At 38.9% G+C, this 20,363-nt stretch overlaps 2 protein-coding genes across 2 annotated transcripts in view; one reads left to right on the top strand and one right to left on the bottom strand.

Moving 5' to 3' along the window:
• LOC124179501 (scavenger receptor class B member 1-like) overlaps positions 1–8,351 on the bottom strand; it is a 42,055-nt gene extending 33,704 nt beyond the window's left edge. Inside the window, exon 1 of the mRNA XM_046563952.1 lies at positions 8,182–8,351. Within this exon, the coding sequence (XP_046419908.1) occupies positions 8,182–8,209 (28 nt within the window). The 5' untranslated portion in view covers positions 8,210–8,351. The remainder of the gene's footprint in view (positions 1–8,181) is intronic.
• A 6,459-nt stretch (positions 8,352–14,810) lies between these two features.
• On the top strand, positions 14,811–20,328 carry LOC124180709. Its single transcript, XM_046566455.1, has 4 exons — positions 14,811–16,595; positions 16,707–18,194; positions 18,282–20,224; positions 20,316–20,328. The coding sequence occupies exons 1-4, from the start codon at positions 14,811–14,813 to the stop codon at positions 20,326–20,328; spliced, it is 5,229 nt and encodes a 1,742-aa protein (XP_046422411.1).
• The last annotated feature ends 35 nt before the right edge of the window (positions 20,329–20,363 follow it).

Consider the following 20,363-nt stretch of genomic DNA (forward strand, 5'->3'; position numbering starts at 1 on the left):
GCCTGTTGAATTCTAACTCACCGAATTAAACAACTTTTCAATAAGGTCAGCAACATAAAAAATTCACTATCGAGACTGTATTAAATATATTTCAACAGGTGGAAAGGAGGACCTGTCACAGTATTTATTACGTGAAAGTTTTTTAGTTTTCTATTTCAATAGTAGAAGCGAAGTCAATGTTGTCTGACCTAATTAAATACGATCGGATCTTTAAGGGGGTGCCCTGGTCGATTTCGACGTTGACATATATATCTCTAAATATCGAAGTCCACGTGTCTCGATCGCGATGAAAAGCTCAACACAATTCTGTATAAAAACACTCCAACTCATTTTCATTTGACGATGAAATAAAGAAATGGCACGGATTCTACGAAATCGCAATAGTAAATTCGTAGAATCCATGTCATTTCTTTATTTCTGCGGCAAATGAAAATGCGTTGGAGTGTTTTTGTTTAGAATTGCTATTGAACCATTTTTCGCATTTGAAATACTTCGAATTTGATACTTGGAGATATATACGTCAACGTCGAAATCGATCAGAGCACCCCCTTAAATTGTATTCTTGTCATATTAGATCAGATAAAGACAAAATTTGTATTCAATTAGTTTGATTCATTTCATCTTGGGCGAGAGAATGTTAAAGATACTTCCATTATTCAAATCGAAAAGTAAAAAACCTTCATTATATCAAAATTATATCTAATTAGTTTTAAATAGACCATCAGAATATAACATACAGTTGAATTGGAAATATAGTTTATCTATCTAAATGGATTCAAACAGGCTTATTTACTTTGATCGGGTAGTTGAAATTTTATGATATGTGCTTACAACTTTGAATAGTTCGTTTCTGAAATATTTTCTGAACAAATCGTGCTTCCAATTTCTGTTTATGCCTGATTTGAGAGAATCCATGACATCTTTATGAACCTTCTGAAAATGATCATACTGTAAATATACGCGACGGTGGTTTGGAAGCGATCATTTCTATCAGACACTTTGTTAGAAAATGGCAATTTGTTAACGCCTTACAGCTATCCCAAATTGTTTCGATACGTTTTACAATACCGATGTTTGAAACAGCTTCAAATTATTATTCACATGTGTAATATTATACTAACTTAATGCGTGTTACTGTCCTAATGATCATTTATGCTCTATTATGCCGGTTGAACGACATGCGCAATTAATGAATATCGTAAATGATTTAGCTACTAATCGTCGAGGATATCGGCTGCAATCGCGATTCAAAACACATTATATGCCAATTTCATGAAGAGCTGCTCGATTATTATCGGTAATTGCAGGCACACACGATTCAATGTAGGTAGTCGATAATTCTTGACTTTTTGAGCGCCCTACGTCATTGCAGGAAAGTTCATGTGACCTGTGAGTCAATGTAACGACAAATCTCTTCCACCCGTATGCTCCGATCAGTTTGCGCATGCAAATTGCTTATGGAAATCAACAACAAGCCGGCAACATGCCGGAATTAACGGATCGTGTGTTGCACAGACAAACAGAGCGGTTAGTCTTGCGACAAATACCTTGACAACTTCGATCGAGAGGCAACTATATATTTCCGGATAGGTTAATACAGAGTCGGTAGTAATTATGAGATTTGTTAGCTGACACGCATATTCGTGTAGAATATTTATAATTCACCGACCAACGACATGCAGCTAGAAAGAATAAGTAATAAGCAATTTTTAAGCCGTGTCACACGTCGAACAGAAATAACCCACTGCATTGATAAAAAGCCTGCAAAATGTATATAATTGAGGCGTAAATTCGCGACGCAATACCTTCGTTATTTTTCTCTCACGGCGTTTTCGTAAAATTTTTTTCGAGTGTGATGTGTAAAATATTGCGATGAGATACATTGCCATTAATCCGTATACGCCTGTCTCCAGGGATGTGGAAAAACGCGGAGTTCCGATCAATTTAACGCAACTTTAATCTGGCGATTTCAACGCATGCAGGGAAGGATTCATTCTCCAGGTTATGCAAATTGTGAGCTTGCCTCGAAAAAAATATAAAGGAAAATCGAACGCTTGATCGTCCGATATACTTTTCATGTATCTCGATATGACGTTCATTATTTGATTCACATTCTTATCCCACGCCTGTGTACTCTCTCTGGGTTGGTTGATTGCGGTTTTTTCCATCGGGTTTCTTCAATCTGGTTAGCTGAATCTGCTACACTGTGTACAAACTTGGTTCTTCAACGCAGGTTAGAACAACATCTTTGCCTGCGTATTGAGTATACCACTATAAGTGTTATACAGTTCCGTATATCGAATTCGGGTCGCTAATTATGGTCGGAGAGTAGTCAACAAGCGTTTTTTTGTTCTCAACTCGCGGCCTTTTCATTTTTTATTTTATTTTTTAAAGAATTTTAATGGTCAATGAACATCGCATAAGTTTAAACCAATTAAATTACTCCGTAAAGATTGACGTCAAAGACGTATCCGCTACAGCGATGTGGGGAAATCCAAGAAATTGCTATGGGTATAAAGCAGAACCGCATTTTTTTTTATTTTTTTTTTTATTTTTGTGTTTTCATTTGGAGGTCAGCATAATTGTGCAATCTTCTATTTATGCTTATCCAGGTGTATTTGCGATTTCTATAAACGATCGGCTTATGCTGTCGGGTAACTAATTTATTACCTTGCGGCAAATCTTCATTGGTTATCGGTGCGTGCGGGGTGTCGTTACGTATTATGTAAATAGCGTGAGTAGATATACTCTTAAAGCCCATCCGGTTTTATATAATATGGACCTTGATCGCGAAATTCAGTGACGTCGAAAACCTATAATTACGAGATAATGCTTTGTGTAATTTCATTTCAAAGAGGAGTTTTTATCGCTATTAATTATTTTAATATCGTTTGAAGATCGGTAATATTTTCGGTAGTACGTATTTGATTATATAACTGATAGCCGTTTCTGATTGTCGATCGCGAAGCGTTAATATTGAAAGAATAAAGTTTTCCTCTGAAGAATCAACTACGACGCAATGTGCCGCTGGAATCTATGTGGTTTTGAAGTCGCTGATTGTCGACTGACGCATTTTCATCAAATTTAATCCTCCGGGCACAGAAGCCATGAATTTAGTTCAGAGTTTGATTTCGATAACTGATTGTGAGTCAAGTATTTTTCACTTAAGCCTAACGCGAACAACAGTGTTATTGCAGGTTATTAATTTCCTATTGTATGTATTGTTCAATGGTGTTTATGAAATTTACGTGGTAATTCATACACAGTATATTAAAATATGGTAACGTTTTTGTCTCGGCAATCATCTGATTTTGTATAATTAATTAGGATCAAAATCGTTAAGAAGCGAAACACCGGATACAACATTTTTGTTACTTCGTATTGTATTCAATTCAAATCAAAGAGAGAAAAGCTTTGAACAATTGAATTGAAAGTAAGAAGTGACGAAGAAATCGTGATATGCCCTCTGCACCCTGTGAGGATTAGCTGCAAGTATGTTTCACGTATGCATCGAGATTTAGGATCTCAACGCTTGTACGCTGCAGCAATTATTGGAAACAAAGTCAGCAGCTGCACCGCGGGTGACATAATATGGGATTCAAATACCATCGCTTTATTTTACTAATAATGCAGCGCGGCTGAATACAATGAGTCTCCTGATAATTGCCAGGAAGTTTATTTCATTTGAATCACTCCGTAGCACGCTTCGCGGTAGCGAATCATTCCCGAATATGTATTTCATGTACTTGTAACATTAGTCACAACTTTTACGTGAATTCTACGCCAGAGTTGATCGTTTCGAAGACATAAACTGAAATATATTTATAAAAAAAATTTGATCACGCTACAACGAAACTGTGCAATAATATAATAATTTATAAAGTAGGGGAGGATACGTAATTCCGACGCTCGTGAAGTAACGGTGAAATGGTGATGGATAACGACCAGTTAATTGACGCCGGGCCATGTTGGGTGTGGAATTTTACAAAATAATATGACGAACAACGGTACAACTGCGTAGATACTCTGTACTTCATGTTCGAAAAAACCTAGCCAGGCCAGTCACGAGTCACAAGACAGCAAAATGCATATTTCGACCCTAAGCTACTGAGCCATTTTAAGGCGTGTGTTTTATTTTTTTAGATTTGAAATGGTCGATCTATCAGTTTTCAAGCCTGGAATACTCGCTTGAAAAGTTTTGCATACATGAAACCGGCAAGTCAAGTCAATCAATTCCATCATGGCATTCGGATATTTGATACATCGGTTTAAATGTGAATTTCTGTTCAAATATAGGGAAAAAGTATTATGCAGACGCATACAATTTAACTGTAAGAGGTATTCAGATATTAAGGAAAGGCGGCTGTTCAACAGGTTTGTCGATAAGACGACCTTATTTACTGGCTGACCTTTAGCTTCTTTTTTTATTTGAGAAGATCCGAATTTCTTTTCGATTGGGCACAGAAGCGGGATAAACGGTCGGAATCACTCCAAACGTATACATACAATGAGCGAGATGATAATGAAATGATGCCAAGTTCCAGCAGATTACAGACTATAACAACGGCCTTCGAGCGGATATCTTTGACTGGTTACCAAACGCACGTACATTTCGGTGATCTGACCAGAATTAGCATGAATTTAGGTCATCTTTATGATAAGAGGAACAACTCAAGGGATGTGAGTTACACGTTGTGTGTATTATTTAGTCCAGATTTACCGCATAAACATATTCTCCACCATCTTATCGTTAGCGCTATATAACGAAATAACATTCACGTCATTAAATGTAAGATATACCACTGAATACGTACACGCGAATAATATTGGTGAATGCATCACCCGTTTAATTGATAAGCATATTCAATATTACAACAGTAATGGAGTATGTACAATAATATTGTAAATTTCATTCTAACGCGCTGCATCTCCAAATCCGGGGTGACGGATGCCGTCCGCTTTGATCAACTCTTCAATTCGAATGTGTTCGAAATTATTATACGATTTACCTTTTCCTTGCAGACCTTGCCCGCTGCGTATTAATTTATCCTTTTTTATTTCTGTCCTCAGCTCAAGTTTTTTTCCACTAAAGTCTTTACACAGAAAATGCATCGTTACGTCATTATTATAATTTCTTCCTAGACACGTCGTGTCATAATATTTTTGCAAATCCAATGCCGACAACTTTCTGCTCTATGATTTAAATAATCCAGCCTCAACTGTATCTCGCAGTTTTACTTTGCAGCATGTCTTTCGAGTTATGAAAGGCTGCAATTATAGGCATTAGACGTAATACTTTTTGCATACAGATTTTTATCAGTACTATCAAAGGGCAATCGAATACCGAGTCTCCTATTTGCTTTTCAGATGATTGGAATTGATAAAAATGCGCTTACCTTGCTCATCGCGAATAACGCGGCCATTCCCCTAATATAACCGTGAGAGTGTCGCCATTGGCAATATTATAAGCAAATCGACCTTTCATCAGACGTACCAAATGAGAAAAGACCCCGTCATTTAGCTTCCGGTTTTGACACCCTGAAAATATGCCACGATGCCGTATCATTAATATCACTGCCCCATCCATCTTGATCCTCCTTCGCGTAACCCTGTTTTTTTTTCTCTCCTCATTCAGGGACACAGATTCCTGCGAAACGATACTCAAGGATGATGCTTCAATTACCGCCGCCCACCGGATGTGAAATGATCTAAACATCGGAGGTCCAGTTCGTCGAACCGTTGCCAATTGTTGGGGTATTTCCCGCGAAATTTGTGTCGCGCCCACTCGAGAAATCCGCTTTCAGAGGCCCCGAGCGATTGAGAATATTAAAATATATTCGCAATAAACCGTAGCGTTAACTGCGGCTTGCGACTAATCGAGGCTTCGTCTTGCGGTAAGAGAGCCGGTCTTCGTGTTTTCTTCACGCTCCGGAGGTGAGCCAATTTCCGATGATAATCCCTGCCGTTGAGGTGTTCTGGTTTGACCAGCGGTCACTGGGAGAGCACCATTATTCTTCATGGCGTTTAATGACCACGGGTTCAAGGAGAGGCGTGTGACGGCGGGTTGCATCCTGAGCTCATTTGTAATTGCTTGTTCATGTAAAGGATCCAAAAACCGACAAGCGCAACGGGTCAGGACGACGAGATATCCCGGATGTCTATGAGGACTCGAAATAATTAAGCGGATGAATAAATCCCTGATCATATTCCGCCGTGAAACTTTAGTACCAGATCTCGATCCTTGGGTGGGAGATATTCAACTCTCGTGCGACTTCGCTTGGGGAAAAAAACTGGAATCTCGAAGAAACCACTGAGTGTACAGTCATGTCGAAAATTCCACGGTAGGGCCTGATTCGTCATTCGTGGCCTTCTGCACTTGGGCCTACTCCGTCTCGAACCGAAGGATACACATTGGAATGCCCAACGGTCAGACAGCGTCAGACCGCGCAGAAGGCGGGCTAATGAAAGGCCGGATGTGGGAGGGTACAATACTAATCCTTTTTATACTTTTACTGTGAGAAATCGTTAGAAAATTTTTACAACAAAGTGACTGAACGTTTTCTGGCTAGATATTAAGCTGGTGAGGTTTTAGGAGGCACTGTTGACTTGTTCCGAAATTATGGCATCAACAAAAGAAGTGGAAATACGTTATTCGCATATAATCGTGACATAAAACCTTTGGCATAAGATTAATAAATTATTCAACCTTGAACCAATGCATGCCCAGCGCCCACTCATCATTTTTTTTCTTTTCACTTCCTCACTTTATTGTTCTACTTTTGGCACATTATAACTAATATAATGAAACCGTTTCTGATGTTTGGTGAATTTTCTATATCATTTCTAGGTAATTATTGTACATACGATATATCGTGATTCAAAGGTGTGCAAATAGGTGTTTATCGTATAGACAGGCACGAAAAGTTTATTGTCATATTATTTTAACACCGCAGCTTATGCTAATGAACCATTTCTGTCACGTATGATTATTCATGATTAGATGGGAGTACATCCGCCAATTGACGTATCCAAACAATTTAAATTAATGACAAGCGAATTTTTTTGTTTTCAAACAAACAGCTTTTTTTTATAATGTTCCGTCTGCGGTTCGTTAAACCGTTTGATTTTCTTATCGTAAAATGTTCCAGCGCATTGTAGTTGTCACAGGTCGAACTTAACAGCCGTGAATGCAAATATTATGCTTCAAATTAATATCAATCAAGAAAAACGATTAGAAAACTTAATAATACTCTTTTGAAAAACATAGTATGTTAACTATATTGGATGCAAAAATGGCACCATATAGAATTGTTTTGCCATAGATGGCATCCAGTTAGAGTTGTCGAGTATAATAGGGAACGAGTTAAATACATACACGTGTGTAAAGTCTTTTTATCATGATTTACATGAATATTTTTTTGCTCTCGATATGCTCAAACACTGTAACGGTGACAGTGAATTGATCTGAACTGACAGTAACCTTCCTAATACAATACTAAGCTTGGAATTTGTGAGAGAGATTATTTAAAAAATTATAGAATAGGAATTAAGCAAGCAAATAGATTGAAACTGAATTGGCCAAAACACGCACGAATACGTAACGGATGAATAGTTAGTTTGTTATTGGATATTTTAATTTGTACTAAAAAAAAAAAAAAAAAAAAAAAAAACTGGCGCCTGCGTGTAATAATGAAGACTTTGAACATATGTTTATTCCTTCAAACAGCCAAAATTCATTATTGTATCTCGTGGTCTATGTTAGCTACATTCTATACGGCAATGATCAAAACCTGTTATTTTCACGTTAGGTAGGATCCAGTGGCTACGTATTATTAAAACCAATCGATTTAAAATGAAAGTATTTTGGTGATACTGATTATTCTCACGAAATCTGCAATACGGTTTCTACTTTATTTTCGCCTGCAAGCTGGCCGGGCACTTATGCAATAAAAAAAAAAAAAAAACCAAAAACAAAGCGCTAAACGGATGAGACAAAATGCGTCTTATCAAAAAACAAAATTGCGAATTGGTATAGTTAATTGACCCATTACAGTAATCGAAACTCGAAGTACTGTTGATCTTACCGTTTGAAGTTTTCTGAAATAAAATGCCTTCAAAATTTTGATCAGAATAAATCATGTCTCAATTCGTATTTCTACATCTACTATCGTATTTACTCACGGCTAGGGATTCCAGTGTACCAAAACATATTGAAAAGTAGCGATAGATACTCCGGAGAAGTGTTAAATGGCACTTTTCTTCTTTTGGCCGTGAAAACTTACAATATCAACTATTCCGTTCACTCAATGCTATCACTCGATGAGAATTATAAAAAAAATTCTGTTACTACAGCAAATAGCATTTAGGTTTAACGTATGGACCGAGTATATATTGTACAATCATAAGCTGCCTACGGTATTATGTATACATATATATGTATATATATATACACAACTCGCTAAGCGCTCCGTAAGTTTTATGTACTGAACGAGTTATCATACGCGTCTGGACTAATTTCTGAAAGAGCTGTATGCACCAGTAATTTGTACGTAAGTCTGTTTTACTCCAGCCACCAGTTAACCGTCCCTATCGACGCCTGCGCGCGTCTTTTGTGATAACATTATCTGACTTGTGAACTAGACGTTTCGCCCCGGTGACCTGCCATATTTTTGGATCAGAACTACTAACGGTGTAAATAATAGCAAATCAGTAATTCGAATCTGTTGCGTAACATGTGTTTCTGTTACAGATACATATTGCCACTCTTTAAGGCATGCGCAAAGCTTAGGTCATTCACGAGCTTCCGGATTCTTTCTTGAATATCGCTCACATGGTTAAAATTTTTCAGTCGTCTTCATACCGTTTTCTTGTATCTATCGACATTAAACGTACATGAATACGATGCCTGATACGATGAATTTCCGAGGCACCAAATCTTACCACCATGAGAAAGAAAAGTTCTAAACGGTGACAGCATTTTGCGGCTGGAAATCGGTTTCAGAGCATCCAAGAATATTAATTAATCAGCTTTCCTACATCAAATTTATATAAGCAGCTGTATACCAATATTATATGTACGTATGTTACAGATGCTATTGCAGATTCTACAATCATGAATTAAACCAATTGTAAAATGGAAATCATCATTTTGTACACGTAATCAGTTACAAGACAACCATATTTTTGGCCAAAAATCAACGACTCGTCTCAATTAATTTGTGCTGTGAATATAACTTTATGATCATGAATATTTTGAATTTTTCACCGTGTTCCAAACTCTCGAAGAATTTTTTTTCTCTAACTGTAAATCTCTGGATATTATGTTCACTCAGCAATGACTATTAAAGTCAGATTGAAAAAATCAGCCGGATCTTGTTTCAGCCGCAGTGAGTTGGAATACACGCGTAGCTATAAATTCGGAATACGTGTACCCACTCACCTTGAAAATAAGTTAATTCCTTGTTCACGATTCAGGCATCTTCGATTCACAAAACAGTGTCGCCAATTTATGAATTTATGACGTGATTTGCCGATTGTCACAGCGTTGAGTTTAAGTAGTGTTAAAGGAAATTGTAGAAACAATCTGATCTACTATACTGGAAAGAAGGTTACAATTCATGTTAGTCCTGCAAGAATTTCGTCATAAAATAGTATATTGTAAACTATTTTTGCGAATCCCCCCGATTAAGACAAAAATGTAGACTCAAAAACAAAACAAAGTATAATTTAAAAATTAAATCTTATAACAATCCCAAACTAAATTGACGAGCAAAAACATGAAGACAACGAAGTTGCCGCGATTCATGAGATACGGTTAAGAGATCGGTGCTATTCGTGCCACCGTAAGGGGGCTATTTGCTCTATGATTGGACAAAAAAAGTTTTTGCTCTCTAACGGAAAAATAGTTCGCCAATTCCCAATGCGTACGTTATTCGTTGAGAAATAGAGTGTTTTGTTCATTTTCAGCATGCGGCTAAAGTCGCCTATTTTTACATTTGAGATTCGAAAAAGACGTTTTTTGTGCTCGTTCTCCTTAAACACGGAAAATACAGTTAATTTACTGGCAGCTTGGGTTTTGTGGAACCATAATCTAATTAAGTTGTGTCAAAGAAAACAAACAACTGCCACGAGATACGACTTACTTACGACAAAGTCAAACACAAACACGCGTTACCATCGATAGTCTGAGGGCCAGTCACGTAGCCCAATCTCGTGACGTAAAATATCCCAGTTTCAACTGCACCATACGGCCGAGTCATAATGTTATTTTGTTATACTTATTCAGAACATTGGAAGAATTCTATGATTGGTTCTGTTATAGACCACCATGGTGTTAATCGTCGCTCCTCATTCCGATACCACTTAAATCCTTATCGGTTCACCTGTGCACTTGCGGATTAAAAATTAGCTGACCATTTTCCTGGTGTCGTTAGACAGATTTTTTTTAAATAAACGATTCCCAGAATATCTGCTTACAATAGTATTACTAGCTGGGCTAATTTTTTTGCTACTTTTTTTTGATTGCATTTTGTTTCATTTCATTAGTTCGTCACATTCAGTTGATGCCCATACTTAATTGATATACTAGCTAGTTTTTCCGCAGTCTGATGCCGGATGAACGTTACGAAGGCTTCCTGTTTTTCTATTTATTTTTGTTACTTTCATTTTTAACCGTCTTTTTTCATCACATTTCGACCGGACAGGATTTTTTTCAACAGGTATCTATGACGGAAAATTTTCCAATTAGGCAATTATCGTTATTATATAACGAAGTGAACGTCCAAGAACCACTACCTTGTTCAAGGTTTCATTTCATGCTTGTATTTTTCGTCTTCCCTATTTTTATCCTTATTTTTAGCCAGGTAGTTTACTCTTGCCTGGTTACGTCTTTCCTGCTTTCCCATCCTCTCCATCTTTTTCTTCATCCTTTCGTTGCGTAGAGGCAAGTCCCGCGCGTTCTTCCTTCTCCGCAGTGCTTTTTCGTCCTTCACCATCGGAATTTTGTTTAGGTTTGTTATTTTTCTTGGCTGCAATGTGGATTTCTATAATTAAACGAGAACTGGATTATTCGTGTAACTATACCAGTTGTGTTTTACCGACCTTATTGAGGAATAAAAAAAGTTAATGATGCACATGATAATGTTCAACAGTGAATCACGATTGCGCTTATATGTGTGATCGGAATTGTATAACTCTCACGTTATTATTAATATAATACGTTTTGCAAAGCTTGAGCTTGAGGTTTCTGCGTGACGGTTATTCGCTATTACAGTAGAACCTCGACTATCCGAACTCCCACTATCCGAACCCTCCGTTATCCGAACGTATACTTTCTTTATCCGAACGTTCTATTATCCGAACCATGGCGCGATTTGTTTTTTTTTTTTTTTTAACAATAAAAATGCCTTTTTTTGTTTGTTTTTCGTTCGAAATACTGCTCGTCCGATGTTTTCGACGTTCGCTCGACAGAAGTACTCATGCGAAAAAAACAATAAACGAGCTACGTTATGCTCGAAGACAAATTAATTTCGCAAGGGGTCATTAAGAATTGCTACAAAGGTACGTATCGTTCGTAAAATTTTTAATTCACTCGGAATAAAACTTGACGGAATAATTTATAAAAATTGGCTATTAGAGATAAATACAACGGCATCGTCGTCTTCCATGCAAGACTTCTGATTCTTGTTTTTTTTTTCTTCTGTTGAATAATAATTTATCCAAGCGAGTTTGTCGTTAAAAAGTGAATACTACGAATATTACCCGAGAGCGTTACAAACGTATGAAAAAATATATATTTTAGATTGGTTGAAGAAAAAATAGATTAAACATGATTCCGAAATAATTTGTAGTATGTCCGTAATATTTTATTCTTTTTGAACGAATAAAAAGTTTTCACGGAAGCTTTTTTTTTGTGACCTTTGCGATAAATTTCAGTACTGTGTCTCGTCATTACTTATTTCTTTTACCAAATAGAATAGGTTTGACGAAAGCAACATAGGATAATTTTCAGTACATATTTTTCCCGTATGCAATACGTAAGACCGCTATCTACGACAACGCATTTCCATTATCCGAACTTTCGATAATCCGAACTAGGCCTGGTCCCGACGGGTTCGGATAATCGAGGTTCTACTGTACTTTAAATAAATAAACAGCGTGTGATCGGTTGAAATTGTCAAGCGTTGAATGGTCAGGATAGGAAGTGGTTCTGACTTGATGACGAGTCACGTGTATCCCGCGCAAAGCTACCAACTAAGATTTAGTCAACAGTTGGGTTTTATATCTGACATATATTACAGAAGCCAATTTTCTAACGAATAGAAATCATAGTGCACAAATTTCGAGGCTCGTTTGCAAAACTCGGAAAGAGAATGTCCAATTTGAGTGGCGAGAATAATTTCACGAATATACCTATCTTTGTGCCAGATCAAATCATGAGATAGCAATGCAGCAAGACTGGATATAAAAAGCGTCATCACTATATGGAATTACCTGCTCCACTGCAGTTCTTTGATTTTATTTTTGCATGTCATTGCAGATATAAGCATACCTTTAGCATCAGCTTCTGACCGTTCCGCAGGACACGGCTTACAGTTTTGTTTTTTTATATACACTTTTTCTGACGCCTCCAAGAAGCAGTTAAGGTGTTCAGGATGAAGATATCTGTCACGGGCTGCCAGTGGTGGTTGAATCCGTAGCATGATTTTTTCTATTTTAGTCAAACGTTGCTTCGGTTTTGACTGGCGTGAGCTCTTTGGATTCGGACATTTCGGCTGTTGATTCATTTTCTCCTTTTTCTCCGCACAATTCTTCTTTTGCTTGCCTTTCTTCTGTTTTGACTCATTGTTCAAATTTTTACCGCAGGAGTTACACATATTCGCCTATCGGAACTCTCGCTATTGAGTTTGATAAAAGTACTGTTGAAATTTGGTCATTGAGCCCTGTAATACGAACAGCACGTTCATTACAATAATAAATATTGCAATAATATCTTGGTACACGGTATCAAAAGAACAAAGTTAGATTTTTGCATATTTACCGTGCGATGTATAATCAGTTAGTCACGGTATGTGTTGTAGGTAGACATTGTGGTATGTCAAGTTTCTTCAGTTTCATAATGTCAAGTTTTGAAGAAACTTTCGACAGAAATAGTTAAATTACTGAATTTTATGATTCTGATAGGAAGTTGTATTGCAAAAAGTTATTCATGATTGTAAAGTTATCGTGAAATCTTGTGCGGTAAATTTAGGTATATTTGAATTTTGATTCGAAATAGAGCCGAAAGGTTATTTGCCAAATTGGTTACTGAAGGATTTCAAGTTATGCGTGGAGTTTTTGTTTTGAGAATGCTCCGTTATTTCGCTCCTGAATAATCCTGGTTTCGTCATACTATTCAATTATTGGATAATGTGACCATAAACTACATTTCTATTGGTCCTAAGGTGTGTTCGAGCCACGTAACACGTGAAGTTTGCATAGCTCCAGCGATAACGTTTGTTTTTCAAATTGAATACATTTGGTAACTCTCGCCGTCAAGTAAATTTTTATTCTGATTGCATACCAAAAATTTCTAGTTTATTCAGTACAGAACGCACTACGATGGATACGAGTTGAAATCATCAAATCGCGAAGGATCACTGTAAGCGTAGGTATACTTACATAAAACGCAATAAAATATTTTATCATAGCTGCGTCACCTAATCGTAGAGTTCGTTCAAAGCCACCTGAATCTCACTACCGATTTCCGGATATGGCTCCCGTTAAAGCATATAAAAGACCAAGTCCAATGCATGTTGTACAATAAAATAATAAATCAATTAACGCGTTGTTGTGAACGAAATCTAGCTGTTTATATGACTGTTCAAATGGGTTAAGAAAAAAAAATTACGCGTACAAATAATTTATACCCTATTTGTCAGGGAATAAAGAAATTGTCAGGTAAGGAATTCTAATTCAATTAATTGTTAACACCTGTTGTAGATCATAGAAACGTCATACAAATATGGCGGACAAAAAAGGCAGCAGTGGAAAAGAAGGAGGGGGTGGAGGGGGTGGAGACAACGAAATAAACGCCGCGCCTGATAGTGGAAAAGATAAACCAAAAGAAATGTGCTGCGATGATTACTTATCTGAAGATCTCACTGTGGGTAAGATTGGCGACGAGGTTGAAGGCGTCGAAGAAAACATCTCGAGTTGCGACGAAGTGGACGAAGAATTGGAAATTGAATATCACAAACTTAACGAAATTCTCGACCTCCCAGAAGACACGTATTCGCTAACGAAAATTACTCCAATCCTTCCAGCATGCATTAAATTCGGAATACGTTCGGGAACTACCCATTTCAGCATGTCAAAGTTCTCTCCGCTTTCCCGAGGCTTACAGGTCTGATTAGAATCCTTATTTAGATTTTTAGAGAGTCCGCAATTTGATCGTATCATTGCGTATGTTTTATTACGAAATTTGAACGTGGTATTAAATGAGGATTAACTGAGGAAGGTTCATGGTTGAAATTTTCAGGAGATCGGAAGACCTCAAATATGTTATTTTTGTTAGGATTTGAACTCAACATAAATTAATTCACAGTTAAATAGATGCGATCAAGTTTGCGAATTTGCATGAAGGATATCTTGAAGATGGAAGGCTTATCGTTATTTTTCAGGGTCCGGCTTGTGCGATAGCAGGTTTTGCCACGAATGCAGTGTTGAAATCGCGCTGCTGGAACGAGTTCATTATAGATCAAATTATCGACGACGGTGACAGTTATTATACAGAGTCATATAAAAACGTCGAGACGGATGATCGGCGAACGATGACTGTCAGAGATTTGAAGAGAGATATTAGCGTGCAAAGAACACATTACGTGTGTTTCAACATCGATGATGCTGCGTATGCCGGTGCTTTCAGGTCCGAGGATCCCAAAGAGATGCATTTAGTGAAAGCTTTGAATCTCTTTTTCAAAAGATACGATGCCGGACTTTTGATGTCTTCGAAGTTGAACATATCCATATGGAGGGATGCGAAATTTTACAACATTTTCGACGGCCAAGCGAGAGGAGACGACTGCCTTCCAATTACAGTCGGAAGTGGAGGATCTGCTAAGTTGATACTGGTTCGTGATCTGACCGGTGTTGTTTTTGTGATCTTAGAACGAAGTTGTGTCAGTAATGAGCCATTCGTTTTATTTCCAATCACTGTTATTAATGCGTACAAGATTCCTTCGCATCCCGACGATCCTGAAGAGCCTTTCAAATCTATAGGAGCACCCAAACGGAGGCCAAGTGACTATAAGATTCAAGAAAAGTTCCGAGCTTTGGTCCAAGGGACCTATCACCTGATGCATCCTGAAGTGCCAGCTGAACTCCGGGGTCGAGGTCACCTGATGATTGCTGTCGCAGCGATTGTTTACTCCCGTCTTATAAGTGCCAACAAGTGGAGCTCGGTGATAGTCGACTTGATATTCAATCAGGCGCATATTTACATGATCGATTTGGTGCGAGCACTGGAGAAGAAGCTGGATGATACTTTTGAACTGAAAATAGATGATCTTATGGGGGATGTAATTTTGGGCGTGTACTCCGCCAAGATAAACGTGACGGCGAACGTTGTGCCTGGACAGAAGAAAAAAGGGAAATCGACTATCGATGCTGGGATTCGAGAGTTTTTTCAACAATACCAATCGGGCATTTTAGAGATAAAGCAAATATTTTTTCCAATTTGGAAAGAAGAGAATAAGTTCTATTTTCTTGATCCATTCGGTTGCGACGACGAGGGATTCCGAGTCGATCCTGATGACCCTACGGACGCAAACAGATATAAGATGTCGAAACCGTGTGCGACAATGAATAGTTCCGTTAACGAATTGGTTGAAACGATTCTCCAAAACACCGGCAACAAAGACAAGGATACGTTTATCTTACACGCGCTTCGTGTACTCTACATAAAAACTGGCAGCACTCCAGGAGGACCGCCTGACAACGTTATTTATCGTGAAAAACGAACAAACCGCAGGCCATTGGCTCAGGAATCCCATCAAGTGAAAAATATAGACCAACATGATGCCGAGTGCAGAACTAAGATTGATATGGTACCGAAACCGCGATCAGATGCCGAAAAAACGAAGGAACAGCAGACCCAATTTCCAGAGTTGATGAGCAATGTCGATGATTATATGATGAAAGCAGATGAACCAGGATCCTTCATAGTAAAAAGACCGTCAGTAGAATTGCTGGGTGAATTCAGGTACGGCGCTTCATCAGCTGAGCAAATTACTGCACCCGACGAACTTGCATCAAAATCTAATGACCCTGAAATTCGATACATCTTTGGTTACCACGTAGTGAATCCTCATCGCCTGTCGTTGCGAGGTGAAAAAAACTGTCTTGCTGAGCAATTCGAGGAACGAGCTCGTGGGCAACAAGGATTAATTATTGCGTTGACGGCAATGGCATATGGCAAAGTGAAACCACCCGACTCTTGGCGAAATATTGATGTTAATCAGATTATCGACGTTGGAGATAAGGCTTATAAAAGTACGATCACTTGGATTCAGCGTGGCAGTCCGGCTGAAATGGAGAAAAAAGATAAGGGTGATCCTGTGGACGACGATGATGAAGAAGAAGGGAACGAAGAAGAGGGCGACGAAGAGGAGGAAGAAGACGAAGAAAATGAAAACGAAGAAAAGAGAAAAGGCAAACAACCATTTAAGGGAAAACTTCAACCGGCACCAAGTCATCTCGACGTTACAATGCTACCTGAGAAAATAATGCTCGGTGAAAACGAAGTGCAGTTCAAGAAGAAGCTAAACTTTGCCAATGGTGACGCTAATCCGCTGGCGAACCTTGGAGAAGCTCTCGAGCAGTACTTCGAACGCTATGACGAATTGATAGTGGAGAATAAGAAGCTAATGTTTGGTGTTTGGAAAGGGAACGGGAAGTACTATATATTCAATCCGTACGGCAGTGACGAGGAAGGAAGACGTATACGAGGGTTTCCGGCTACTTTCATCGTGGCTGACACCATAAATGAACTCACTAACGTTTTCTATGAGATTCTGGAATACAACGATCCCAAATTCAAGCTTCATTTCATCGGAATCGAGTCGATTCAGCCGGGTGATAAATACATTGTTCCAGAACCAATTGAGGTACCTGGGGGGGAACTACCGGTTAAATATCAGACCATATTTTTGCCTGTTACTGACGAGGATCTGTTCGTACCGGAACCGGAACCTGAGCCTGAGGTGCAGGTGATAGCTCAGACAAAGAAAAAGAAGGGAGCAAACGACGACGACGATGATGAGGAAGAAGGGGAGGACGACGAAGAAGAAGATGTGGATGATGATGAAGATGAGGAAGAAGAGCAGGGAAGCGAGAAACAAGAAGAGGCCCTGATGTTGGAAGCCGAAAAACCGATAATAGATCCCTTATTGGAAGTAGAAGAACAAGAACAGCCCGATGCTCCGGATGAATTGGACTTAACTCTTCTGTCTGGAACAGTGATAATTGATACGAAAGGGGAGCAGCATGGCGAAGAAATAAACGAAGCACTGATTTACGAGAAGCTGAAATACAGACACCCACCGCCGTTCGTCTCCCCGCCAAAAAAAGTTCTTTGCGTACTGCTGGAGGCAAAGAAAGCGTCAAAATCTTCTCACTCATTATTGTCAAGGTTCTCGATTGACTCTATGTTATCGATTAAAAAGGATAGTGGTCTCCCCACCGGTGTACCTACTCAACAACCAACTATAACAGCGGTTGACGTTACCGATGGTGACAAGGTTTCAAAGGTCATCAAACTTCCGCCTAAAAAGTATTTAGTCTCAAGACTCCCAGAGATTGGATTCACGCCAATTAGAGCTATCAACGAAACGTACGTCGAAGATGAAGATTTGAATAAAGGTAAGGAAAACGAATGCCGCCAAAGCAAAATTAAGAAAACTCCCCAAAACGTGGAGCGGGAAGACGTCGCAGAAGTTCCGACCACCGTGCGTATCAAACCGGTTTTAATTCCACTCGGACCACCAATAAAAACACCAACCCCTGGAAAAAAACCGAAACCTTGCGTGGATAGAATAAAGAGACGATGCAAAATAAATTCAATCGACAAAGAAGATCCAGTTCTGGAAAAGCTTATGTGCAAGACTGAAGACTTACTGCTGGATTTGATGTTTCCTGACCCCGACACTGACGTGAAGGTACTATTCATTTTTCGAACAATGTAAGGTTCAAATATTTGTTTGCACAAAAATAAAATGTAATGTTACGTGTTTTTTTTTTTCCAGAAAAGACAAGCAACCATTCATGAAAAAGAGAGGTCGGATGAAAAGACGAAAAACAATGAAAGCCGAGTTCGAAGGAAAGATCGAAACAAGAAAGAAGCATCTTCAGCAGAGCCGGAACGTTGTGGCTTTAGGATGACCGAAGACGAAGTCGGCGTGATAAATGGGAATATATGTTTGGGGGATAGAGAAACGATTGAAGAGTGTCACTTCAAGCAATGTTATTTCGCAGCGATAATCTGCGTGTTGGCTAAAATTCGACTGAATCTTGATACGTTGCGAGGCAGTGTATTAGACAAATTTATTCTAGCAGGTGATGAAGTATATCAGCGCACAGGTAAATTGAGGTATAAGGCTCTCCGTTGGTTCTACAACATAGAAATTCTTGGATCGAAATGTAATATTGCCTTGAGGCAAATTGTGTATGCCAATCCCGAGGAGTGTTCGGAAGATGAACTTCTGAAGGTGATCGCAAATTACTTGGAAAACGACAGGAGCGGTATTCTCGTATTTCCTTCCGCTAGCTACGCTTTTTGGTATAGTCAAGAAAAGTATTACCTCTTCGATCCGTACAGCTGTGACGACGATGGCCATGCGAGTTCAGATGGATCAGCTTGTCTGATGGAATTTCAGGATTTGGATACTATGGTTACCAGAATTAAAGAAAATACGGGAGAAGCAGCTGATAAGGTATTCCGAATTCACGCTATTGCCATTGCGCACATGGAAGAAATTAAGCGAAAGCGAAAAAAGCGTAGAACAAAGATTTCACGTATTGAAACAGAGCCGCAGCAGCCACAACCATCACCAGAGCCAGAACCAGTTTTATCACTCATTGAACTGTCTGATTGGGTGACAAAAGTGAAAAAGAACAAAGTTATTTTTGACATGACTATCCCTGGCTTCGCGGCTGTTCCCAGCTTTAATGCGTCCACACTGGAAGTGACCGTACTTGAAAATGATATAACAAACCCAATCAGAACTGAGTTTAAAACAAACAAAATTGTGAAAGGCAAAGCGAAGGCCGTTGATCAGTCTAATGGCATAGATCTAGTACGTAAAAAACCGTACGACAGGAAGTTCAAAGAAAACTCATTCGTTTCAAAACCTATAGATTTGTGCATCATCGCCTGGGCATGTGTTCATGACCCTACGCTTTGGGGTGGAAAAACTATCAGAGGCATATGTGATGCTGGAAGAGATTTCACCGAGGACTGTATATTTGCATCGGAGGATACAACTGCTTCAGATACGACGGATGGAGTCTTGCCGGAGTTTACGATAGCAAACTACAGTTTCCGAGCAGCGTTCGCTCCGCTACACCAAGGAACTTTGTACGCTGTAACCGGTTGGAACTTGGCAATGTCCTTGAAGAAGTTATTCAGCACGCCAATTTACTCGGGCGCTATAATAATTTGCGGCAAAGCACATATTGGCGTTATGAAAAGGAAAGAGAACTTTTATGCCTGGTGGATAATTCCTAGGACAAAACAACTGAAGATCATCACCTCGGAAGAAATGGAAGACTTCTTGAAACTGATCGTCCAAGAAATCAATGAGCCGAACGAAATCGAATTCTCGATAAGAGCGGTGACAATTTCGTATGCTCGAAAAATGGCACCTGACTGCGAGGACACAACCGGTCTTCACGAAAGAGCTGTGCCAGCTACGTCGTTGGCCGAAATACACAGAAAATCACTACCGCCTTACGACATTGAGGCTCTCTTCCGGAAAACGGTATCTGATACCAAACCAATATTTGTTCAAGGAACGGTGGCTGTTCGAAATCGCGAAATATTGACGGAGCCCAGAGTGAAACGATGCTATTTTGTAGCACTGTTAGCCGTCATGGTGAAGAGAGACATCATTCAAAGTGCGGTGGCAGGAACGATCGACAAAATAATCGAGGTTGCAGAGGGATTGTACAAAGAGTTTGACGAGCCCAAGTATCACACCGAACATATATTGAAGAATGTCACCATCATGAATAGGATTTTCGATTTTCGTGATTGCGCTTCACCGCTTATTGAATTCAAGAGCAATTCAGTGACAGGGAAAAATGATCATTATCCACTCTTAAAGAAA

The sequence above is a fragment of the Neodiprion fabricii genome, chromosome 4 (genome assembly GCF_021155785.1).
Source record: "Neodiprion fabricii isolate iyNeoFabr1 chromosome 4, iyNeoFabr1.1, whole genome shotgun sequence".
In the NCBI taxonomy this organism is placed as follows: Eukaryota; Metazoa; Arthropoda; class Insecta; order Hymenoptera; family Diprionidae; genus Neodiprion; species Neodiprion fabricii.

What these genes read in the sequence shown, in the direction of transcription:
- LOC124180709 (XM_046566455.1), top strand. Translation starts at nt 14,811, where the DNA reads ATGACTGTCAGAGATTTGAAGAGAGATATTAGCGTGCAAAGAACACAT. An exon ending in AAAAAGATAAGGGTGATCCT is followed by an intron (nt 16,596 to 16,706) that starts GTGGACGACGAT and finishes CAACCATTTAAG; the next exon opens with GGAAAACTTCAACCGGCACC. An exon ending in ACCCCGACACTGACGTGAAG is followed by an intron (nt 18,195 to 18,281) that starts GTACTATTCATT and finishes TTTTTTTTCCAG; the next exon opens with AAAAGACAAGCAACCATTCA.